This window comes from Kryptolebias marmoratus, linkage group LG22 (genome assembly GCF_001649575.2).
Source record: "Kryptolebias marmoratus isolate JLee-2015 linkage group LG22, ASM164957v2, whole genome shotgun sequence".
Taxonomy (NCBI): Eukaryota; Metazoa; Chordata; class Actinopteri; order Cyprinodontiformes; family Rivulidae; genus Kryptolebias; species Kryptolebias marmoratus.
Window position 1 is genome coordinate 11,782,940 of NC_051451.1, and position 26,600 is coordinate 11,809,539.

Below are 26,600 nucleotides of genomic sequence, written 5' to 3' on the forward strand. Positions count from 1 at the left end.
CGGTTAGCATCGCTGGGTTTTGCGCCCACCCTGTGTGCTCGCTCCAGCACCGGGGCAGAGTCGAACAGTGCGTTGCTGCCGGTGAACTCCATTAGCGCATTCGTCATGAAGTTAACAGTATTCCCCACACCTTCGCTGCCTTCTGGAATGTTTATAATCCTCAAGTTATTGCAGCGTGACCTGTTTTCTAGATCCTCAATACGATCCAAGAGTGCAGCATTTTGGCCTTTTAGAGCTTTAACAGCAGATTCGGCAGCACAAATCTTCTCAAAATTATCACCCGCGAGTGATTCTGAAGCGGTGAGGCGTTGTTGCATAGAGCCAACCGTTTCTGTCAGAGCACTCACCGAAGCTTGTAACGGCACCAGTGATTCTTGAATGAGGGTAGAGATGTCTTCTTTTAAACTTTCTCGTTGCTTGGCTAACTCTTGCACTAGTAGGGTCATAGTTATTCCGTCGCTTTTGGAAGGGCTAGCGTCGGAGGCCATAGTGGCTAGCTTGCTAGCAATGGTGTTCCGCGTGGTTATCGAGGAGGTTTGTTTTTGCTTAGAGGTAGCCATTAACCGGCCAAAGTCGCCCAACACGGTAACGCGCACAAGGTACAACAATTCTGTGGTAAAGGTATAAGATTTGGTCACATAAGTTACAAGTTGGGTCAGAGCTCCTCACACTCGCTGCCTACTCCTTCATGACCCAAACCGGAAGTCCTGGTACAGTTTTATCCACATCCCTTTGGTAGTCTGAACATAAACTGTCCAGGGCTACACTGACAGACCACCTACTGACCTGACATGACTCCACTCGCATAGCTGAATGACTACCTGAATGTTTCTTGGTTTAAAAAAAATATCTGTTTTATGAACAGTGTTATAATCTGGATCAGCTGCCAGCTAAATTAAAATGACTAAGAACTATATTAGTAGGTGGATTACCGGGTTGCTGTGTTTGGAGCTGATTGTACCTGCTGTGGTCGTTTTGTTGTAAAAAGATCTAAGTTTTATCACAAGAAACTGATCTTTTTGATGATACATGTTTAAACCTTGATCTCTTCTGTTACACATCCACAAAAGCATTTATAGTTTTTACTTGGATGGCTTACATAAGCTGTAAGTACAACAGAACACATCAGAAAAGAAGAAATTCCTTTGTGAACTACTATATTTACACGGTTATTCTCCGCTTCACTCTCTTTGAGCCTTTTGCAGCCTGGATGGATCTCATCATGACTGTTTTCTTCCCTCCAGTTGATTGATGTCTGTGTTTTGTCTGAGATGCTCCCCTGACTTCCTTTCCATATGCTCGACAAAACTGACAAAAATCTGCCGGCAGCGCGGTGCAGACCTCCAAAGGCTCAGACTGAAGTCAGAGGAGGTTGAGGAAGGTCTTATCATCGATGTGGTCAGGGACCTGCTCAGAGCCACATCAACGTAATTCTGACATTTTGGCGTCGTGTCGAACACGGAGCTGTTTGAAAAGCTGTCAAGAAACCAACGTATCGCTGCACATTTTTTTCTGTGAAGATTCTTTTTTGTCATTTTAAGACATATTTTTCCCTGAGGCACACATCAATGTCTATCAGAAACTTTATTCACTGGGATAAATGCCAATAAAAACTTTATCACTGTGTCAGCAGCTGGATTGTGTTGCACATTTACTATTACGCCTGAGGACACTGATATATCAAGCTGGCTTGTGGGCCATCAGATTGTATGTTCCCTGTACTTTTTGCCACATCTTCAGCCTATTTGGCTCTAATCAGTTAATACCTTCACCTGGCCTTTTAGCAGCTGCTCTCTGGCAGGCTGTGATGAGCAGTTTCTCTTCACGTTTTATCACTCTTTTACTTTATTTCCCCAAAAGGAATAGATCAGGTTGTGATGATAGCAGTACCAACAGCACAGTATCATCTGTCGACATAATGAATAAAGCTGTTGTGGTTCAGAAAAAGGTTCAGTGTGATGTAAAGCCAAACGGAGAACAGTGGCCACGACTGACAACAGAGATCTAGAGTTCAGGTGTCCTGCGTAACCCCGTCCTTAATTGATCAAAACTCCTCATGAATAGTTACTGATTTTGTTCTTAAGATCGGATCGGGACACACCTCTTTAAAAGTGTAATTGAATGACACTGATGGCGCATACGTAAACCTATCTTCAATGAAGTCGACAAGTTAAACAATTTAAAGTCTGTATTTACACCCATCATTCTTTTGTTTTCATCATGTTTTAGTGCCCTCTTCCTGCCATATTGTTAGCCCTCTTTGAAGCGCTGTAGCTCAGGTAAACTTTGAAGTACCAGCGTCAGAGCTCAAAAGGGTCATACAGAGTTGGACTTTACAGGACTGAATTGTATTGGGAGAAGGTGTCCAGCCAGCAAACCCTAAATCAGGGAAAAAATACTTTCTCCAAAATAGAGCACAGCATGAAAAGTTTGAGAAGCACAGACTTAAATTATTACAAAACTCCAAACTATATCACAAAACTGAAGCAAAATGGTTTATGACTGCATGATTTGTTAATCGTTTTGCTGTTTACCATCACTGATCAGAAGTTTCACTCCCAATTTTTTTTATGTATCTTCTCAGATGTCGTTGGAGTTGTGCCCTAAACAGAAATGCAAATCTTCCACAAATTGACAAAGAGAGGTCCATTTTAAAGTGCAGACACTAAACCAGTGAAGATGCTGTAGAATGGCTTTGGAGAGCTGTTCAAACCAGACAGCCTAAGAATCCTGCTGAGCTGAAGCATTTCTGTCAATGTTGAGGTCTGATCTGCATCTATGCTAAACTCTTTTCTGAGGTTTTTGCTGCCAAAGTCATTTTGGTCAGTTACAACAGAATGTAGATGTGTTTAATAAACAGAAAGTATTTCATTCTTGTGTGTTATTAACCAAAGACCATTCAGTTCATACATATTTTTGTGTTCAGTGAAGAGTCAGTCAGCTTAGTATTTCCTAAACAACACCATACGTTGTTTAAAGTTTGGAACTTTTTCTTTTTTTTTCAGAGTGGGTATAAATGTTTATGCACAAAGAAACATCTTAAACAGCTTCAGTTACCAATCACAGTAGTTCCGACTAGTCTGTGTCTGCATAGTGTTTTAAGAATACTTCACTGTAGTGTTGGCTCTGGATTAATTTGTTCTTTTGCCACTTTGTATTTTTTGCAGCTTGATCACTTTGCACCCATACTTTCATGGGTATAAAAAGAAGCTGCTTACAAAAAGTCTAGCTTTGGACCACATTGTTCCCACCTTAGCCACCCCAGCAATGATGATTCAATCTTTTGGAGTACACTTTTATAAAGTCCTAGGATTTTCAACCGAAGGCAACTGGACTTGTTTTTGATTTTTGAAGGCATTTCATTTCTCATCTGAGAAGCTTTCTTAATAGAGCTGATTCCTTCGAGTCAATCGGAAATCTTTCTTTGGGGTAGAATAGGGGTAAAGGAACGTAGCTATACTCCTGTTCTAGAAAGGTCGACATTGCTAAAGCATATCATGAGAAAGGGGAAGCTAGAAAAGCTATTTTGCATATGTAGCCTTTAGCAGTCTTTGTAACTGCAGTGTTTCATATTATTGAAGAAAATAAAAGTTCGTCAACCTTATTGTTATTAATGCCTGTATTCTGAAAAAAAAAACTAAAAAACAAAAAGTAACTTATCTTTTAAGTTTTGCTTTAAATGGCTAATGTGACCTCAAATCCTTTGCACCTCATTATTGTGCTCTTAAAACAGGCCACAATAAATGATTTGTGTGCACAAAATGTCAACAGGAATAATAAACCTACTACTTTTTGTATAAATCTGCCTGTATACAACCAATTAAAATAACCATTTTAATTCTCATATTTTAAATTTGCTTACAAGTCAAGCCATTTCATGGTAGAAAAGAAATTTAAAAACAGGGGTGTGGGTGGGTGTGCAAGCTGTCACTTGGGCAACTGTAGAGTGAGTGTATGACGAGCTGAATTTACATGCACATTAAAACCCCTCCCCTCCTTCCTGAGGGTCATTAGAGTCTTTGTGTGTTTGCTTCTTTTGCAAAGTATTTTGGTCACTTGCATGAACTTCCATTAATCCCCAGTCAGTTTTATTACAGTTCTCACCTTCCTGCCTGTGACCAAAACATCTTTCATATGGACCATGCCAACAAAAACCCTAATGACCTTCAGGATGGAGGGAAGGGAAAATGATCTGCATGTGAGTTCAGCTTGCAAAAACAAAGCAAGTCACTACAAGTTTAAGGTTTGGAACTTTGCATTTTTCAGTTTGAACTGAGAAAGATGAAAAGCCAAATGTAATGAAAAATCAAAGACGAGCACACTTGCCTTTTATGGAATTTGCTGGGATTACCATGCCCAGGATGACTGACAACCTTCACCAGCACTTTGGAAAAGCTTTTAATAGCTAATCCAAAATCAATAATTATGATAAAAAATACACTAGATTTTATTAGACTATGCAGATTAATCTTGAAATAGCATATTTCTATATGCCAGTGGTCAACATTGAAACATATTCATGATCATATTCATCCATCGTGTGACTAATTATTTCATTTGAGTAGGTTTTTGGTGTTGTATGTGACTCCAATAAAGCATAACTGCATGAGGTTATATGGTAAATACATAGATTTGAAATACCACCCACTGAGTAGTTATAGGCAATTGTTAACTATGAATTGGTAAAACGTTAACTTAACCAGCACTCAATATTAATTGAAGGGAGCCCCCTCACTTTTTGCCCCTCTCTTGTCATCGTTTGTTTCTTTTTAGAAATAATCTTTCCACCAAGTCTAAACCATGTGTAGACTTCAAATCTGGGATGATCCTGGCGTTAGAACTAAGCCCAGTTTCTGATGGCAGTATGTTATAACCACTACAACATATTTGGTCCTTCTTTAATAGTAAATCTTTGCACCTATTAGTTAATGTTGAGGTAGCTTGGGGTGTGTTATTCAGAGGTTTTTCCTGCCTTTGAGGTTTCGAAAACATTCCTCTGGCTGCTTGGCTTCACTCCATGAGTCTGGGTGAACAGCTGACAACCACAGACTGAGCACTGAGCGCTGGAGACAGGGGTTTGGACCCAACACAGGGACGCCAAGAATCAGTACAGCAGGAACAGATATTAACTGATCCAGAGAGGTGAAAAATTAAGAGACTTGAACATAAAATAGTGCAATGTGACATATAAAAGTAAGGAGAAGGACTTTCTGTATCACATACTCTGAGGTAGATGGGATTCCATATCATTGCCAAGGTTCATGCCTTCAGTCATCCTTTCTCCCTGCCAGTTTGTACTGAGGGTTGTTTTTTTTGAGGGTGGAGAACAAAACGCTGCCGACAGGCAAAAGACCAGATAACCTTTTGGTTTCACTGTCTATCCAGAAGGCAACTTCTTTAAGTGTCTTACGCCTGGCTTTTGGCAAAGAATTCCTGGGGGATTTTGTCTTAATGTGAGGTGCCGAAGTTCTGAGGAAAGTGAGGAAAACCTCAAGTCAAAATTTAGAGGAAAAGAAATCTGAGGAGCAAGAAAAATGAGCACAGAAGCTGAAGTTTGCATCCTGTTTGTCTGTTTGGAAGTAAAACTTGATATTCACATCTTGTAGACGTCTGATGAAGAATTGGATGACATCCCAGAGTTTTGTTTGCTAACCTCTCCCACGTTCTTTTTTTTTTTTTTCCCCCATTTCTTCTCGCTCACATTTCACAGGCGCCGTCAGATTTAAGAGAAGCGGAGAGGGAGGAGGAACAGATAGGAAGAAATAGTTTGAAAGAGGATCCACATCCTTAAGTTTTCAGGAATTGAAAATTACACAGTAGCTTTTTTTAATGTTTTGACTGGAGCCTCGTCAGATCAGTGCGGCAAGCTTCAACCTGAAGGTAATTTAACTTCCAATGGATCAAAGAATAACCAGACTTTTTCTGCTTTCCCTCTCCCTCGTTTCCTTCGCCATATTTTCGGCAGCAGTCGGGAATCATACAGGAAGGATCAAGGTGGTCTTCACACCCACCATTTGCAAAGTGACCTGCATAGGAAGCAGATGTCACAACAACTGTGAGAAGGGAAACACTACCACCATCATCAGTGAGAACGGCCACACCACAGACACTCTGACAGCCCCCAACTTCAGAGTAGGTAAGGCATCCTGACTTTTATTGCTTATTGCATAAACGCACACCCACACACACACACGGTTTTGTCTTTTTGATTGACATTATGTATTCCCTCACCCTGAAAATCACACCTAACTGCTCAATCCTGACTTAAACGTACTCAAAACCACAACGCCAAGTCTTTACTCCAAAAAAATACAAAAGCATTTTACTTCTGAGGTCCAGTAATTTGGTGCCAAGAAAGCTGGTCCGCACAAGTAAAGTTTCCAACTTTTGTATTTAGTCATAAACTAAAGGTTTTCATACCAATACTCAATCAACAATACATGTAAGCAAAGGCTTAGATGCAACAAAGAATTTTCTTTTGTGGGCGCCAACTAGGGTTTCGCAAATCTGTCCAACTCACCAAGTCCTCACAAAGAGAGACGTGTTCCTCAAACTGTGCTGCCAACTGCGCTGACGCAGCTCGCCCGCATTTAAATGAAGTATTATTCAGCATTTAGAAAAAAACCTGCCCATATTTATGTAAACTCTTGCCAGGGGAAAAAAGCGTCTGAATCTTGAAAAGCGGTGTTGTTTGCGGCATACAGTTTTTCATGAAATATTTACCGTCTCTTGGAAGCTGGTGGTATTTGTGTCTCAGAGAAGAAACAGAGGAAGAGGAGCGCTCTGCAGCACTGCTGCTGTTACAAAAAGAGGACAATCATGCCAAGGGACGTTTAATTCATTGTCTCTTTCAGTGATGAGTGTTGCCTCTGTAAATAAATAGTCAAAAAGTGAGTGAAATGAAGCATTTTACATGTGGAATACAAAACCTTATGTTTGTTTATAAAACTTCAACAGGCAGTGCTTCACATACAGAGGGTAACAATCAGAACCTGAAGTAATTATCTCATGGTATAATTATCACAGGACTTCCCCAAGACCTCAGTGAGGCTTTCCCAGTCTGATGTCATGACGGAGGAGTACCTATTTATCTCATGGAGAGAGAAGGCACAATGTGTGCCCCTTGGTCCAAAAGGACCCTTTTCAAGTAGAACCATTTTTTGAAGTGCAAATAAAAGGATGAGGTGTTGATCGATAAAGCCCAAAATGTCTCGTATTGATTTAGAAATGCCCTGAATGTGGTTCCTCCCTGATACAGTGATATACTGTTCATGTAGTTTTCAGGAGTGAGAAAGTATTTTACTCTTTCTCTCTGTGACTTTTGTTCCTGCTGTGTTTGTGGCAGAAGGCCATATTTAGACTGTGCCTCAAGAACAACTGCGATCAGACTCAAAAGGAGAGCAAATTGATCAGAGCTGCCGAATTTGATGCGCATGTTTGCGCCTGCTTACTATGGCCACAATTTGCTATGTGAAATTGATGCAGACGGGGAGAAGATAGCAGAGAGAGAAATGGAGCAAAAAAGAGATGCTGCACATTCTTAGTGAATCCAGGCTTCAGTGTCCTGGACTCAGAGTAATTTCTTATCATAAATCTGAAGAAACCAAACAGCAGTTTTAGGTCACCTGGTTGCCAAAAGTTAAGACTTTACTGCACATGGACACTTACTTGGCTCACTTTCTTCATAAATCAACAGGACTGAAATCTGAAAGTTTTCAGGACAGTCGCAGTGTGGCGATTTCTGTGGTAGTCAGCAGGACTGCACCCACAGAAGTCAGATGGCAAACAGGCAAAGACGAGTAAGCCTGAAAAAGTAATGAGTTAATGAGTGAGTGAAGAAAAATGGCACGGCTGACTCTGAAATGGGAAACGTTAAGAGAAGACAGAAGCTTTCTTTCAGTATGGACAAACGCCTACATGTTTACTCGTCTCATGTTGAGACACAGCGATGATAATAATGCAAATCCTTGCTGCAAACTAAACCACAAAGAGCAGCCATACCCAGTGAAGTAGAATATAAACGACCTGAGAACCCAGTTCAACAGACCTACCAGAATTGACTGATTTTAATTCAATACAATATAAATACCAATTTTCTAAGCTCTTCACTTTAATTATAGCTGATAAAGGAGGATAACTTCATTATATAATTATTAATATTGTAATATGTACATATTAAACACACACTCTTTCTTAGGACAGTTTCTCTTGAGTGGATCTCAATGAATTTTAACTGAAGAGTCCTGAACTGAATTTATGCATAACAAAGGGGAATAGCAACTATTGTTATGAAGAATAAAACAACACAAGTATTTAACTATAGAGATAACTTATGGTTTGTAGAGAGTGAGGCGTGTTCAGTGACTGATGCTGTGCAGCTCCACTGTAAGCTCAGGAGTCATGAAACAGTCTCCGTGTAATGGAGAACATCACAGGGGTGTTTCACGTGTTGCACGAACTCAGCGCAGGCTCAAACCGTGTCTCAACCTGCCTCGGCCCTTACAAGGAGTGGATGGGTGTCTCTGGCTCTGACACATGCAGAAACATGGGAAGAGTGTAACAAGCTAAATTCCTGTCTGACTCAGCTGAACAAATGAGTGCAAATGGGTTAACATGAGCCCAGAGAGGAAAAAAGATCAGGCTGGCAACTGACTTGAGGCGACAGTTTTCTTCTCTTAGCTGGAATGAATTCCTGGTGATATCTGGATTGGTTCATGGCTGTTCTGTGAATTTAGCCTCAAGATGAACTTTTTACATTAAGAAATGTTAGAAGAATCTGAGAGTTTTTGTTTCTTGTCATGTGGGGAATCATGTTTGGCTGTCTCAGTCTTCAGGTGCGCCCATAAATGTTCAGTGGATTTGGAGTCAGGTACTGAAGTACAAGAAAGTCAGTCTTCTCTTTTTTTTTTTCCTTTTTGTTTTAAACAAGTATGCTTTGTATAATTGGAGATTGAACTTGTCTCAACATACACACAGACAAATCCAGATGTATGAATCTAAGCACATTTCTCTTGTATGTCCTGATCAGCATGGAATTGAGGGAATACCAGACACCTTTCTTGACACGCCCCCATTCAATCACTGTATGCTAATAGAATCAAATATGCTTTGCATGCGTAATTCTCCTCTCTGCACAATCAAAAATAAAATGTCTACACCTGTAAACTTTTCACGACAAGTATTTATACTTTATGTACCAAATCAGACCCTCCTTCGTTAATGTTAGACACCACTTAGACACACTGTTATTGCGAGTAAATGCAGAAGTGGGCTGGGAAGCGGGTGGGACTGAGTCAGTTCAGAGTTTTACATGTGTTTATTGACAAAACTACTGTAAACACTGAGGCACTCGGGAACTTGGTAGAAGGTTTAACTAGCAAAAAACAGGAAGTGACTTGCTTGAACCACTGACTAGCAATGATGCAGTGGAAACAGGATGATGTTTGGGGGCTCGATGTGCAACAGAAGAATTAATATTAAGAAAAAAATCAAACAAACAAGCAAAAAAAACACTTTAGTCACCAATAAGGGCTAAAATCTCATTCCATTATTCGGTGGGACAGTAAACAGGGAGATTTATTAAGATCAATAAGAAACAGTCAAATATAAAATGAAAAGAAAATTAAACATTAATTACCGTTGTGGCCAGGTAGACCGGTTGCAGAAACGTGCTGAATGTATATTTCCATATTGTTTTTTTTTTTATTTCTCCGTCTGCGTTATTTTAAAAAATTCATTATAGCGCTTGGTTCTGCTTCCAAGTCACACTGTCAGGTGACTTGCAACACTTTTATTCTGTCTTATAAAAATATAAAACCATAAAAAATACAGGAACAAGTCACTAAACATCTGACATACATACATCTATACCACGGCTGTCAAACTCTGTTCCTCGGGGGCCGCTCTCCTGCATGTTTAGATGTGTTCTTGCTTTAAAACACCTGCTTTAAATAAATGACTTGTTGCCATGCTCCTGGAGAACTGGATTTGGTGAGGAGGTAATTAAACCATTTGAATCATGTGTGTTGGAGCAGAAAAACCTAAAACTCCCAAGACAGTGGCCCTTGAGGCCTGGAGTTTGACACCCCTGATCTATACACAATAATAAAGTCCAAAAGGAAACATTTGCATCAAGATCACAGGTAAAATGAAGCACCTGCTGACTTTCAGTGCTCCCATGGAAACATGCAGACAAAAACTAGAATTAGCATCACTTCAGTGTTCATTCTGCAGAAAAGACCCCACTTGAGGCTCCTAGAGAAAACCCTTTTCTCTTTCTCACTGTCACTTTTATGCCTGATGTGTTTGTGCCGAACGGTGATATTTAGATTGTGCTGCAGTACAACAGAGATCTGCTGTTTCGAGTGCTAAACATAGAGCCATTAACACACAGTGAGAGTTATTAGTAAATCTCAAATTAAGTTTTTAAAACTCTTTGCTTTACGAAGCATCTTTTGAAAATATCAGTTTTTCTCACCAAAATCGTTCATGTACAGACAGGAGGTGCAAACGCAGAAGAAAATCTCTCAAATAGTAGTGTAGTGTGGTGTGGACAGGGTCTTAGAGATGTTTGAACTGAACAAGCTGATTCTTTTTTTAATTATTATTTTAATTCTTCCACACTAACATCATGTGAAATCTACGACCATCAGTCAACTGAAAAAGCCCCAAAATAAGAAAGCGGTCGAATTTTATTTCATTTTAAATGTTCAATTTGTCTGGTCATCCTGATGAAATAGAAAAAGGTTTTATCCTTTTAAAAATTATTCTAGGCTATTGTTTCACTTTGTAGTCACGCCACACTGGCGTTTCATCATTTGCGTGATTCCAGTGACGTTTTTCAGGAACTTGGCCAAACCTTTGTAGCTGAAGCTTGTAGAATCATTGTTTAAGAGGTTGCTACTGTACTGTGTGTTTGAGATTGTTAATTCTACCATATGAGAAGAACAACCTGTGATTGGTCCATTAGTGATGAATGCAGCCTTTGATTTCTGTGATTGGAAGACAGATTCTCACAGCTGCAACCATAAATAACAGCTTACAGTGAGTGAGTTCTGTCCAGGTCAAACATAGCTTCATGCTGCCGAACAGTAAAGACCCTGCTGTTATTATTTTACCCTCAGAGTGCGCTGCAGACGTGCAGAAACAATCCTTGTGTGTCTTGTGCCTGCTCAGGCTCGCCTCATACCTCCCCTGCCTTGAAACCTTTCTTCCCCTCCTTCTGCTTGGCTTTCTCATCCCTGCAAAATATGCAGACCTGAACTAAAAGTTTATTTTCAGTCCAAACTGAGCTTAGAGGGCTGGGACACAATAAATCACACTCACGCTGTGTTACCATAGTTAACTGATGAGGTAAGAGGGAGGAGTGTTGAGTCGTGACGTTACATAAAGTGCCGCTGGATCTGTTATAACTTGACGACCTGCAGGCCACTTAGCAAAGTTATCACATCAAGAAGACGTGTCCTGATGATAAGAATATCAGGGTTTCAACGGGTTTCTATAAACACAGAAAAAAAACACGCCTTTAAAACTTCAGAAAGTTTAAACAGAACCTTTGGTGTGATGCCTTATCCGAAGTAATTATTAGCCTCAGCTAAACTTTCTGTTGCACCAGACAAAATGTGGTTGTATAGTACATGACTGCCATTAATAAAGCAAAACATTAAATCAAATACTATAATGCAGTAAATGTTTCACAGTAAAGCAATAAATGTATCCACACACAGTTTCTTTACTAAAATTTCGTATAAAGGTCTTCTGATGGATAAGATATCTACACTGAGAACAAACTAGGGAGAAAATGTATTTTTTTTTGATTCACATTCCAGTAGGTTTACATGCCAACATAGTCAGTTTTTGTTGTCTTGTGATGATTAATTACTGTAACAGGGTGAGAGCAAGTAAAACATTAGCGCAGAGCATAAAAAATGTGTGTTTGGGCTCACAAATTATGTGGGATAGTTTCTTTTTTTTCTGTTCTGAGAGCATAAAGGGAGAGTTAAGGAAAGGTTATAAACAATTAATGTTTTCTGTTATAGATAGCTTTTTGAACAGCCTCCGTTTGGTAAAATAGAGTTTAATTCTGACCAGATTATGGAGCTAGTCCAATCTTAAAAAGGTCATGGCAGTTCAAGCAAAAAGCCTTTTATAAGCCTTACCTTAGTTTGTTGTCAATTTTCACATTACGCTGTTATCCCAACAGAAATATTACATTTTTACTGGATTTACCCCAAGATGCGCCAGACGTTCTATAACTATCTGCTTCTGCTGTTTGCACTTGCCAAAGAACACATAATTCTATTTAAGTACTTGTGTAATGTGAAATTGTGGTAATAATAGATCACCCTCCACCATACCAAGCACGGGGGCTCCTCAGGGAAGTGTGCTTAGTCTTTTGCAATTTACTCGGGTGACGTATGATTGTTCTGGTAAATTCAGCACAAACCAGCTTATTGTGAGTCTCATCAGCAATGATAATGAAATATCTTACAGAGGTGAGTTGGAACAGTCAGGGACCTTGGGTTGGAGACAACAATCTGTCTTCTATTGTCAACAAAACGAAACAGCTGGCTGTGGATTTAAACAAAGGGCTGCTAAAATTTGCAACATGGACCAAAACTGCTATTGAGGGTCTGGGTTAGTTTGTACTTCTGCCCAGTCGTATTTTTAAAGCTTCAGATACTACATTTCCATAACATTTTGGGTACAAAGAGAAGCTGTCTGACATAAAACTTCAAAGAGTTTTACCTTTTTATACAGATAGTGTGAAAAACCTGCATGTCTGAGGTTAATTTCTTTAAATGGATTTGGAACAATGTGCATGAGAGAGGAATTTTAATTTTTCCCACTTCAAGTGAATTATTAGTTTTTTAATAATTTATCTTTCAGAGGCTTTGGTGGTGAAGGTGAGGATCAGAACATTCAATAATACAAAGAAAAATGATTACATAAAGAGTTTTTTGTTTTTTTTAAATTACCAATTAGGCGTATTTGAAGACACATTTTAGTATTAATGTGGTCAGTTTAGTAGATGTTAGGAAAAACTAATTCATCTCAAAGGGACTAGTCAAAAAATATTCAGGGAATGCCCTGACAGCACTTGGAAAGAATCATTTTTAAACGTGAATGATTCAAGCTGTTTGTATGCGTATCCCATTTGGCCTGCTGGAGACCCAGGAGAGTGTGTTTAAGTGGTGTTTCTCCAGCTCCTCTGGCAGATTTTCTCCCAGGTGAGTTGCTTGGCTCGCCAAGTTGCTGAGAGCTTTCTGGCCCTCAGCTCCCGTTTCCCTTATTAAAGATGCCTTCAGCTGCCAGCTCATTTGTTACAGTCCAGACAAAACCAAATCATTTACAGTTGGAATTAAACAAAGATTTATTTGGAGAGGTAAGGGAGGTGAGCGGAGTAAAGAAAACAAATCTTGAGGTCCTAAAGGAGAAAGACAGGTGCATCACTTTATCTGGAAAGAAAGTCATCTGTCATTCTCCTTGATGTTTGCGCATTTATGTATACAATTCATAAGTTAGCATTTAGACAGTTATTCAGATTCTTTAGTTTCCCAGAATATTCAGCTTTAAATAGAATAACAGAGTGCCAAGTCTCATATTTTATTTCAATCTATTTAAGTCATTAAAAGAGCTGTGTGTGTCATGAGCCCCTTCTGACACCTCTCAAAGAAGAGAACTCAAATTAAAAAGGTTCGAAAGAAACTGGACAGTTTGAAAATGTTTTGCTTCTCTCAGGAGTGCCCCAAGTCTTTGTCCTTGGAGTCCTTTTCTTTGTAATGCACATCACTTCCTTGGGTGTTTTTATCTGCTTGCAATACCTGTCATTTATAAGCTGAGAAGAAAATGCCCAGTCTGCCTGTCGCTCTTCATGGTGCTGACTATCAGTACTCAACTCTAACACAGTGAAACATCTGGAAATAATCCAACACCACTTGAAACGTCTGATGTTTGACCAACGGTACCTCCATTACTCGTTTATGTACATGTGGCTATTTCTTCAGGGATGATATCCAGCTATTTAAACTTGTCAAACTTGGTTTTGCGTGTTCTTGACCACTTTACTCCTCTAAAGAGTGTCTAATGCTGCAGCACCTCTGTTCAAAATATTTCTTTTTGAACTTCTTATTTGACTTAAAACTTAAAGTAATAGTTCAGAGCTTTTGATAGCTTTTTGAACAACCTCAGTTTGGAGAAATAGTTTACTTCTGGCTAAATTGACAAGCAAACAGCTAGTTTGAACAGTCCTGTAGAATCTATTTTAATTATTTTATGGGAAAAGTGACCACTTTTAACAGTACGTCATGATAAACTAACAAAAGAAGCTCACTGTACAACATGAGGGATAAACATAGATCGTGTGGTTCTCTGACATGAGCTCTATATATTATTAAAAAGTTTATTTCCTGTATTTTTGTTGGAGTGAAAAGGCTTAAACAAAGATGAATAATATGACGAAACATCCGGTGTTGGAATTATGATTATCATCCGCCTGCCTTTATGTGAAGTATTAAATCTAAACATAGCTGAACTGCATGAAGAGACTTTAATTAAGTCCTTTTCATGTTGGTATTATAGATGTTTTATTTTAAGCCTCATGGTGATGAATTGGTAATAGGATTGTGGACAATGAGTTAAATCTCTAACCACCTCGATGACTGTAGACAGATGTGAGTAATAACTGCTGTGCATGTGAATCATAAGCAGTGGCACTTTCCTTCCCGCAGATCTGTGTCATTTCCCATCTCACTTTGTCATGTCAGAGTTTCTTTGGAAGGCAAAAAGAAGGTTGGAAAGAGAAATGAATCAGTGAGAAGTGAATCACATTAGGCCTTGTCTGTGTTGTGTTGGATTCGATCAGATTTTAGTAAATATTTTATAAATTATTCATGAATGGAAACTTATGTTGAAGCTATCATCCTCTCCATGGTTTTGTGAGTTAACTTTTCTGGCAGTAGAGGATACTTCACAGCTGTGGCGGCTCCTGAGAAATTTCTCAAGTAGGGAGCTTGTTGTGATGATGACAAATATATTCTCTTTAATGGGTGAAATAATTTAATATTCAATTTAGAAGTTGGATAAATGTTCCAATAAGTTTTTGTTTTCTGGTCAGTTGAGAAAAATGTTGTTGTTGGTTACAGAAACCACATACATCATGTTATAGACAACAAAGAGACTTGATGAATGAATTCTCAAAGTTTCACTAAGCAAGCCATGGAGACAACTCAGCTTTAGGTTTTTACAAGTAGTCACACTTTAATCTACCTGCTTTCTCTGGGACTGAAATATGGGAAATAATAAAAGTTACTCTTGAAGCTGTAGTGGTGTATCTTGTCAGTTCTGCAGTTATATTATTCCTGTGGCACAATTTGAGTCTGGCTCCTGTCTGCAATATTTTTATTCTGTTTTGTCAGACTTTTTTTCATTTACAATTTTATTCTCTTTGACCCCTGTTAAAACATAAGCATCCATCTGCTCCTTCCTATAAAAATACCACAGAGGAAGATCAGTTGAGCTAATATTACATACAGTCAATAGATTTGAAGGCATGAGGTGTATCTGTATAAAGATATTAAAGTCCTTCCCAACCTGCAGGCTCTCAAAAGGTCATTGCCCATTTGGAAGACCAATTTGTACCCAAACTTTATCTTCCAGGCTGTGAGGTCTTTAGATGTTGCCACTCCTGTACTACACAGTTGGGATGGTGTTCTCAAGTTCATACTGGCAAGAAAAGCCAGAACTGTGATTAAACATGAGGATCTGACCCTGAGCATGAGAAAAACAGGAGTATAAATACTGGGGAGGGTGATTACTGAGTGAGAACAGATGGGAGGAAGGCCAATGGTCAACAGGTGAACTGAATAAGTAAACAGGGGAGCTGAGGAAACAGTGGCAATGGAAAAATAAAATAAGTGACAGAAAAAAAGCAAAGGACTAATGAAATCTAATAAACAAAAGACAATCTGGTTGGAATGAATAGATACTGAAAACCAATAACAAAAGCATACTGTAAACAACAAGCAGAAAACAGAGGGCTAAGAGAATCTAAAACCGAAAGCAAACTGACAGCAAAGAAAAAATAATGAAACATTCTGATAACAGGCTAAAAAACAAGAAACTAAAAAGTTTAAACAGAAAATTGGATTTATCAACACAAAACCCCTCACACCGTGACACACACGTTGACATTTTATTGCTCCGTAAACAAAATGGAATTTTTGTTTTGTTCACCAGCGCCTGTGCTCGTTTCTCTTTTCAGTGGTGTGTCACCTACCTTGTATAAATGGTGGGAAGTGCAGTGCACGGAACAAGTGCCAGTGTCCGCCAAACTTTGCTGGAAAGTTCTGCCAGATGCCGGTTCAGAATGGACACCAGCAGGCATCAGTGAGCTACGGCCACTCTCAGGTTGTGTCCACACACACCCTGCCTCTGACCTACAGCAACGGCCAGACTCCTGGTAAGGAAAACAGCACCACTCTGATGCCAGTGGTACTTTTCTTTATTGTTTATTTGTGCAGGGATCTGTGTTGAGTAACAAATACCACACACCATAGCATTTATAGCCCAAGTGAATTTGCATTGCCTGTTCCCAGATGGGCTTTTAGTCACATAAAAGACATAACAAAGGTTTAAAATACTGCCACAAAGCAGAACAATGGAGCACAAAAAAGGGTGGGATGGTGAAATGGAAATTACAAATATTTGTTCCTGCAATTAAAGCTTTAATTCCCAGAATACCTTTTGATTTAGCTTAAATTTACCATCTTGAACATTTCAGAACTGTTTTTGTTTGTTTGTTTTTGTTTCTGGAGCCCTTAGATTCACAAAAAACAACAAAACACATTGATTCTGTTTTTAACCTCACAGAACATACTGTATTCTTCAGTATGTGACCTGTGGGAAGCCCTAAATGAATGGATGTGGCTTTTTTCCATATTCAGCTGTGCAGAATTGTCAAAGCAAAGCAATGGGAATTAAATTGAAGTAAATTGTTTTTATTTGTATCTAAATTGTACCTGAATATTTATTCTTTGCAGTGAGTTTTTTTTATTATTTTGAATTGGTGCAATAAAAAAAAACTGTGTTGTCCTTCAAAAACTTCTGCACACTCCTGCATTGTCATAACTGCAGTATCCACTCCTACTACCAGTGTTCAATCCAGGCATCGTCAACATTCACATCAAACATCCTCCAGAGGCCTCCGTTCAGGTACACCAAGTGTCTCAGCTGGATGATTATCACAACAACGGGCACCAGCAGAAAGGCCCCCAGACGGGTTCCTCATCATCCACCGGCTACAGCTACCACCACTCCGAAAGCAGTCAGAAGATTCAGCACCATGGCTATAATATGGTGTATTCCAACCAGCATGGCTACCAGCTTCCGCATTACCAACCCGTCACGTCAAAGAACACACTGGGTCGCTGCTTCCAGGAGACTGCAGCTGGTCAGGTACACTGGGTTTATGATGGTTTATTTTGGGAACATATTGAGCAGAACAGACTGGCTTTTATTTTATGTCCACATGTGTATCAACTGAACTATATGACTCATAATTCAATGTAGTGTGTGTAAATCAAAACTGGCCTCAGGTTGGACATACAAGAACTGAAGTGGCGATGTTGTCTTTTCGCATCAAGCAGCATACTAGATGCATCTGGTTCATAAACAGTGGGGTGTAATAGTACGCATAAATCATAATTTGGCATATATCTTAATTTTAGGGTCATGGTTTATTATTGATTTTGAATAACAGAAAAAAGAGACAAATACCAAATGCTATTTTTAAGCTATTTTAAACAGGCAATAACTCTCCCATAAACAGAGACACACACTGCTAGTGGGGAGTGTCTAAAGACGCAGTAAGGTAGGATTTGTCAACTATGAAACTAAAAATAAAAACAGTCCTTGTACAGTCCTTTTTGTCAAATCTGAATATTAAACAGTGTCCTACAGGCCATGTGTCAAACAAAAGGTTTGACAAACTCCAAAACCAACAGATATTGCTCTTTTTTTAAGAAAACAGCACCAAAAAAGTGTTGGTTCATTTAACCTAGACTTGCTGACAAATTAAAAGCAGTACAGACCTGAATAACCTCTCCCAATGTGAAAATGCAACATAAAGAGAATGTGAAACACTCACATTGAGCTTCTCAGCTAGCTGAGCGCTTATGTGCTGTTATACACAGGTGGCACCTATTAAACACCTGGTGGTGTATTCAGCGGTGTTTATTACACACCAGAGGGAGCTTCAAAGAGTTGTAGAAGCCAGGTTAAGTAATGAGGTGTTGATCAGTGAGCAGCAGTATGGTTTAATGCCCAGAAAGTGCACTACCAATGTAATATTTAATTTAAGGGTGTTGATGGAGAGGTATAGAGGAGGTCAGAAAGAGCTGCATTGTGTCTTTGTGGATTTAGAGAAAACTTATGATAGGCAGACCAGAGTGGTCTCTAATCTGTGGTACTGTATGAGAAAGTCAAGTGTGGACATGCAGAGAGTTGGTGTGACAGGCGAGTGTGCTGGAATAGGCTGAGATGGATGTAGATGATCTGTTGTGGGGTCCCATAAAAGGAGCAGCTAGAAAAAAACTGAACTAACCATTCTTCTTTTGCTTTATTGTAAAGTGCTTTAGATATTCTCTTTCTCTGCTCTTTTTCCGGGAGTTAGCAAAAAGCAATTAAAAAAAAAACATGCACACCCTTATTTAGATGACTTATGTATTATGTATTCTTCTTCTGATTGGACGCACCAAACCCTAATGTTTAGGTCAAATACATGTGCTGTTACATCCTTTTCCCATTTCTGTCATGAATCCAGACTTCACTCTCATCAGAAAATGTCTCACAAGTATGTTTGTCCACATTTAACAAATATATCAATATATATATATATATATATATAATTTGAGACTGTTATTTTGTCTCAACTATTGTCCTTGTGAGCTATAAAAAGTAAAACTGAATAACTAGGGATTTTCGTAAACGTGTATTCTGAGAATTCATGTTAGCTAAGCAACTGTGAGCATATCCATATTTGGATGCGGCTCCCAGAGCAGCTAACAGACTTATGGTTTCTACCCACCATGTGTTTGGCTCGATAAAACGTATTCGCATCAACCTACTGTATTTCTTACTTATGAGGCCGGGAAACACTGGAAGCAGACAGTTAAAATGGACAAATTTACGGTGCCACTGCCAAAACAATCCATCTTGGGCCTGGTGGTTGGTGTTGATACCAGGTCCTGGAGATAAAGGATGTAAAATGAAGAACAGATTTACTATCTAATGGGCTCAAAACAAGAAATATCACTCTGTTGAGTTGAGGTGTTCTTGAACAGTCATCCCCGGTTCACATTTTGCAGAGCAGTTGTTGCCATAAAGATAAGAGGTCAGAAAAGGGCAAAGAAGTATTCATCTGGTATAGGACGGAGGCGTGTGTTTGTTTGTCACTAGAAGATCACACAAAGAGAGGGAATGGAACACAGAAATTTTTTAATTGTTATAACTCTAATATAATAATTAATCACTTCCACACTTTTTTTTCCTCCCCCACTCTCTGACTTGATGCATCAGTGTGGAAAGGCTCTGCCAGGTCTCACCATGCAGGAGCAGTGCTGTGGGTCCGTAGGGACTTCCTGGGGGTTCCACAAATGCCAAAAGTGTCCACAGAACCCATGTAAGTACAACTGATTTACCCAGAAAACATCACCTTTCCTTTTAGAGCTTCCATGTGATACATCTTCAGTACCTCTAAATCCCTGCCTTTAAAATTGACATTTTTTCTGCATTTATGAAAAAAACAAAACATTTCAAACTGAAATGTTGAAATACCCATTCCATGCTGCTAGGTGGTGCGACTGTTCCCATTAATGGAAGAAAAAATAAAGAGAAAGAACGTTCTTAGCTTGGGGAACACTTTTCTCTCAGTTTCTTTCGGGGTATTGTTTACAGTTTCCTCCATCTCAGTTATTAGCCATTCCAACACACAATCATAGTTTTTAAAAGTCTTTGTTTCTTTCAACAAAAACTCTGTTTAGCTGAAAAATATCCAGTGTACGCATTTTTCAATGTTGAGAATTTAAGTGGGAATAAAGCCTTCAATAATATCCAGCAATAGAGCAGTCATGCAAACAGACAAAAATATGTAGGACAATGATTTTGTCTTTACTGAATGACATCATTTTAATGTCAGTAACACACTCAGGGGAAACTGTGCCCCATCTTCCTGCTTGTTCAGTAGGATTTGATGCATCGTCTTGCACCTGTGCTGTAATTCTAGTTGGTGTAGCAGGAAGAGGCTTTAGATTTTAGTCACATCATAACATAGAGGACCTCAGTGATAAAGACTAACCTAGCAGAGTGTCAACAGTGTAATAAATCATACTGACAGGACTGTTTGGGCTCCCTCTCAAACAAACCGGATGTCATGCTGGGATACAGAGTAAAGGTGAAAAGTATCTTCCAATTTAATATTGTACACATCATATGGTCCTTGAATCCAAACATATTACACAACATCAGCTTTGCTTTATCATAAAATGCTTATACATGTAATAAAAACATATTTACACAGTCTGATTATAATAACAAAAATCCTGTAAAGATTACATTCAGGTCTTTTTCTTTATCTTGTTCATTTCTGGTCATGTTTCTTTCATTTTAACTATTTAGTGCCTCCAAAAGGAGCTATGAAGCAGCAACAATGATTTAATGGTTTGGATAATTAACTAGGTTGATTTATTTTTCATTTTAAAATAATCCATGCTTAAACATTTTAAGCTGTGGGCAGCACTGAGTTGTTGCACTTGACACTACCCTCTCTTGCCAGTGCACTTCCTGTGATGGGGTGCCTGTCATGACAGGGGCGCTTTTTTCAGTACAACACCCAAGGACAGAGCCCAAGGGAAGTTGACTGTGTGAAGGAGGGCCTAAATAGCTTGAGTCAGGACAAGAACAGGATTCTTTTATAGCCTCACCAGATTCTCAACTTTCTGAAGTCATACAAGTTCACTGGAAGAGCTCTTTAAAATTAATGAGACACATTTGAATCTGTAAGACACCAAACTCAGCCGCTGACAGCTCCAACTTTTTGATAATATTTATGTGCATACATAAGTGACACCTGCATTTCTGCTAGTTTTCAAATATTATTGAGCTTGTATGAAACTTGACCTAGGGGGAACTGACTGTACATTCTCAAAAGGTTTAAAGCAACGCTAATAAGACTCCGTTCACACCTGGTGCTAAAATCTGTCCTTAGCAATCAGATTTCATTCTGTTAGTGCTGAATGCAAATGTAAACGACCTCAGGGCATAATAAAAACATCAACCTCCTTTAGAAGAGGTCCGGATCCCTTTTATCAACATTTGTTTGGTAGTCTGAGACCCTATTTACATGTGAACGATTTGATGGAAATGTTATATATTTCCTGATCTTGATTGTAAAAAAGTTTCACGTGAACATGGCATCGCTGTAATTGGCAATTGCTGTTTGGACGAGACCACAAAAACATGTTGTGTTGTGATTTTTGTTTTTCAACGGCATGTGCTCATCAAGAGATGAGCTATCAATCTATCAAATGGCTGAATCATGTTATTGTCAAAGTAATATATTTCAGATGTTTGATTGTATTATAGTTTTTACAGAAATGTTTGCAGACCTGAAATAGACATTCGATCACAACAATGTTTTGGGGTACACATTTTGCTGCCGGGTGTGAATGCTCTCATTCAGAGCTGACTGCTTGCAGTCGAATCACCCAAGACGGATTTATAGTCCCAGGTCTGAACGGGGCCTAAGTGTCTCAGAAATGTGGTGTTGAGACTGCTGCTGTATTCTCTTTCTCAGCAAACCTCAGTAACCCGTTATTTTACACGCTGGCTGTGAGCTTCATTGATCGTTTGTGATTATTTTGAACAGGAAAAGGTGGTACGAAATCAAAAACCCCAGCTTTTTGTCATACATGTTCTGAGAAATCAAGACTCAAAATGGAACAGAATCCAGGCACTGACTGAAACTTTCTGATGCCACTTTAAAGATGCATTATCCTCTAAATGAAACTTTAGACGGAGTTGTTTCAACAAGAAAAGAAATGACGCTGCCGGCTCAAACCCTAGAACTCAACAAAGTATCTCTCGCAGCCGTTGCGTCGAGCCAGCAGTGTGCGAAACAAAGAGCTGCAGTAGACGGGAAGCATCGTCTGAGCTTTGTGCCGGGTGGCGTATTAACACACAGGTGACTTTCAGCACACAAGTTATTTCCAGACAGGAAAGGCACTAAATGCCACGGTGGCGTGCTGTCCTTGTCCCGCAGCTCTTTTTAGACAGCTAAAGTGAGAGCGAGAAGGAGTAATGGAAGGTGCTGCCAGTCTTTTTATGTGGTCGCTGGCTATTCAACACTACTCCCTTTATAGACGTATGGAACTTGTTTTTAGAGCCAGAGCTGCTGGATGTAGAGCATGAAGAGTCACGGAGCTGCTTAAATGGTGAGAAAGTGAGTCATGAGTTTTATGAAAATAGCTCAGTCAATCTCATGAACAGCCAAGACTGTGACCTCAGAGTATTAACCCAGACTTCTCATATAAATACACACTTACTCCACCAGTGGTTTTGGTTTTACAGTAAGGTATTTAGTGCTGATTGCACCAACATTTTATTTCAAACACTCCGCCTTCAATGCAAAACATGAGCAAAAGATTTGAGATTTTAATGCAGGGATCTCAAACAAAAATTTGTTCAGGGGCAATTTTTTTTAGTTGATTCTGCAAGGGCCAGCATTGGATGTATAAAAAAGATAAATAAACTAATAATATAAATAACTAACAAGTAATAAATATAATGTATAATAATAATAAGATTATTATACAAACAATTGAGTAAGAATTTAGGTTTAATTTTTTTCTTTATTATTTTATTTAGCTATATTTATAACAGTTTATTTATATTTTTAATTTTAACCGTCTTTATTGTGTTAACTTTTTGGCAAAACTCACCAGCAATTCCTTGAGAAGTGTCAATCTTTAATTCTAGAGACATAGATGCCCAATACAGCACTCAATGTCATGATGTGTGTGAGTATTTATAATATATGTCTAGTACGTATATAGTTGGAAAATGTTTGTAGGAAACAGGAAGTCAAGCCTTTTGTTCATGGACAGGGAAGGAAAAAAAGGCAAAAATCCAAGAACTTTAAATGCAAAGCTGACTTGGAAAATCACAGCTTCAATGAGCCCAACATTCCTGTTCCAGGACCCCCAACAACCACCCTGAAGACCCAATGTGGCCCGCAGACTCTCAGTTGATAATCATTGTTTTGATGAATACTAAAGATGCTGTTTTCTGTAGTACCTCTCAACACCTGCCAATGACTTTAATGCTCACATTACTGGGTTTGGTTTGGTAAAAGCCTACAGTCACTCACAGATGATCTTCATTTGCCTCTGGTTCTGGTGGTTGCATTAGATTTGGCATCAGACAAACTTTGCCTTGTTGTTACCCTCTGTACAAACTCTTAATCTGCTTTCAGGTATTTGGGTACCAGTTCCTCACTTGTACCTTCATCCAACAGCAGAGTAGAGCCTAGTTCCAAACATTATACCATTTCATCCTGATTACTTTTTACTCAGATCTCTTCTGTCAGCCATTTTTTTTACGAGACATTTATTTTTCAAAACCACAACTTCAAACAGCAATATTTTAACATTGTTAGCCATAAAGTTGTATCATAATTTGATTTATTTTTCTAATTCCTGTCAAATTTTAAAATGAGCTTCTGTTTTTTTCTGCTGCCTGTAAGTACCAGTGTTATTCATCAGTAATTAGCTTAAAGCAGTGGTGTCTAATCCTGGTCAACAAGGCCACTATCCTGCATGTTTTAGATGTTTTTTTCTTTTCAGCAGGTCTTCAGAAGCCTGTTAATCACTCATTCATTCAAATCAGGTGTGTCAAAGCAAAGAAACACCTAAAACGTGCAGGATAGTGGCCCTCCAGGACCAGGATTGAACGCCACTGCCTTACACCCACCAACAATGTTGATATATTTGTTATAATGAGAAATTTGGTCTATTTTCTTTCTTCTCAGGTGGTGTCTTTATTTCACTTCCCATAAATGTTGGTGTTTTTGTAAAAACAACATTTATTTTATTACCCTTGTTGACCTTTTATTAAAAAAAAAATCTTTATAGAGCCTTTGCATTGACGTTGTGAGGAGTATTTATTTCCCTGTCATGGATGACAATTACTGTGCATTGTGTACATGCATTTAGCACAACTTTAGTCCTCATAGTTGGTCGTGCAGAATTAACTTTTAATCAAAGGCCTAGGGTGAGACCACTGGACTTCTCTCGAAATCAAGTTCTGAGGTTAGAAGCTGAAACCTCACGCTAAAGGACAGAGGTAGTCAGGGACACAGAGACATGTTCGGTGGGTAGCTGGGCCCAGACTGACTCAGGCAGCGAGGCAGCTCGAATCAAAGACAAATTTTGGTTGGACGGGGCCAAAACACCCAGGACAACGATAGACTGGAGGGCCAACTCCAGTACAAATATGCATAAAGCATAATACAGCTGTGCATGAGTTGGCAGAACTATTTTAACAAAAGCAACATTTGAGCTAACAACATTAAAGCAACATTTTTTGAGAAACAAAATACTTTTATTCAAGTAGCCATATTGGCTTTTTTCTAATATTTAAATTTATTTTTAAGTCTAAACACGCATGACAATTTTTGTTTTGTTTTGTTTTACCAGCTATTCCTCTGATCAGTTGTCCCCAGGGTTACAAGAGGATCAACAGTTCTCATTGCCAAGGTAAGAGATTTAGGATTCTGATTGTTGATCGGTTCTTTAACCAGTTTGGCCGAGATTAAAGAAAATCTCTCAGCAGCTGTTGGGTAGAACAGAATCAAATTAGGAACAGACAAGCTTTTGTTGAACAATATCATGAAATGTTCAGCTTGAACTTATCTGGTAGAATCTTCAAAAATCAGACAACTTAAACTCTGATTGTGTAAACACCATAAAATATATCAAAATACCAGTTCAGACTTGTTAGGTCAAACTTTCCTTGACTCTTAAACATTTTTTATGTGAAGTATGTCTGAGCTATAGAGCTCCAGAGAAGGCTGTTTTGGTCTTTTTTGCTTGTTTTTCCAAAATGTTATTGTTCTCTAAGTGGAACTTCATCTGCACAGTACTTTGTACAGTACTTCTGATTGAACTGCACATTTTGGTGTAAATTTTGCATGTTTTTTCGTAGTCTGTGGGAGGAGCAGCCAGCGAAATAAAAACTGTGATGGAAATAAAGGCCAAAGGGTGGTTCAGTGCTAACGGCACCCTTAAATAAAATAGGGAAATTCAAAATCAGCAGTGATACACATGCTTGTAACAGCATTATATGGAATTGTCTTTTAAAGCTGAAAACATGATCTGGAACCAAATAACAGAAATGTTGAAGAAGGAAATACTTTTAGAGTAAACAGGCCCTCTTCTTTTTAACAGTCTAGGAAATTGGCAACAATTCTGTGAACAGCAATCTGAGGGAATCTTCTAAAAGATTCCAGGATTTGATCTTATTTTCATTTTTTTTTTTTTTTTTTTTGTGGGTTTACAGATTTGGATGAGTGCCAGCTGCTGGGTGTTTGTCCCAATGGAAAGTGTGTGAACACAGTGGGCAGCTACAGGTGCACGTGTAAAGCTGGCTACACCCCCGACCCCACGCTCACCACATGCATATGTAAGTACACACACTCTCTCCCGGTATCCACCGGTAAAGTAACAGACGCTGCATTCCATTTGCATGCTGGTCTCTGAGTTTTGCTCTTTCAAACCATCCCTGAGTTTATTATTTATCATTCCTCTCTGAATACATAATGAAATGTGCATTCGATTCAATACAACCGCAGAATTTGGCTTAAATGTGTGTTTGATGACATGCATATGTGAACACAAGGCATGGAGGAAAGCATGGTGTTCATTTCATATTCAGAATAACTCAAGCATGAGCTGCTAGAAACTTGCGGCCAAACTTGACTTATATCATACCTTCTACCTCTAATCCCAAATACTTAGTGACATCAACTAAAATGTAAACCAAACGAACTGAACGCAAGGATCTGGGAAGGGTTGAACACTATATTCCTTTTTTATAATATTTCTAAGAGAACAAAAGCCTTTTAAACTGAAAAATGTTTGAACTATTTAAACTAAATAGACTACAATACTGTGACAAAACCAGACAAAAAAGAAAAAGTTTCACTCACCACTGGTATTGCTTTGACAATGAAATCCATATTTCTGTACATCTCAATTATATATTTTATTATGTTTATCCATATTTTTCCCAAAGGTTTTTGTAAATTCTGTAAATGTTCAGGTGTTGGGCAGCCTTTGTTTTTAATAAAGTCCATCTTTCTACTGAGCAGTCACTTTGAAAAGAACAACAATATTATATCCACCTTTTGCAATTTTCAGTGTTGTTGAATATTATTGATCAGTATTAGCAATGTCTGTATGGAGATCAACAAACAGGTCAGCTACAATACCCTCAAGCCATGAGAAATACAAATCCAAATGTGATGGAATAATTAAACCATTTTTTCA

The 26,600-nt window shown here is 38.7% G+C and overlaps 1 protein-coding gene across 4 annotated transcripts in view; it reads left to right on the forward strand.

The window, feature by feature from the left end:
* ltbp1 (latent transforming growth factor beta binding protein 1) overlaps window positions 1-26,600 on the forward strand; it is a 114,527-nt gene that overhangs the window by 52,411 nt on the left and 35,516 nt on the right. For 3 of the 4 annotated variants that reach the window (XM_017430894.3, XM_017430912.3, XM_037973430.1), the window contains exons 5-10: window positions 5,966-6,136; window positions 16,262-16,459; window positions 17,153-17,454; window positions 19,576-19,678; window positions 24,750-24,809; window positions 25,612-25,734. In XM_017430894.3, the coding sequence (XP_017286383.1) occupies window positions 5,966-6,136; window positions 16,262-16,459; window positions 17,153-17,454; window positions 19,576-19,678; window positions 24,750-24,809; window positions 25,612-25,734 (957 nt within the window). The remainder of the gene's footprint in view (window positions 1-5,965; window positions 6,137-16,261; window positions 16,460-17,152; window positions 17,455-19,575; window positions 19,679-24,749; window positions 24,810-25,611; window positions 25,735-26,600) is intronic. The other variant, XM_017430903.3, reaches the window with a different exon arrangement.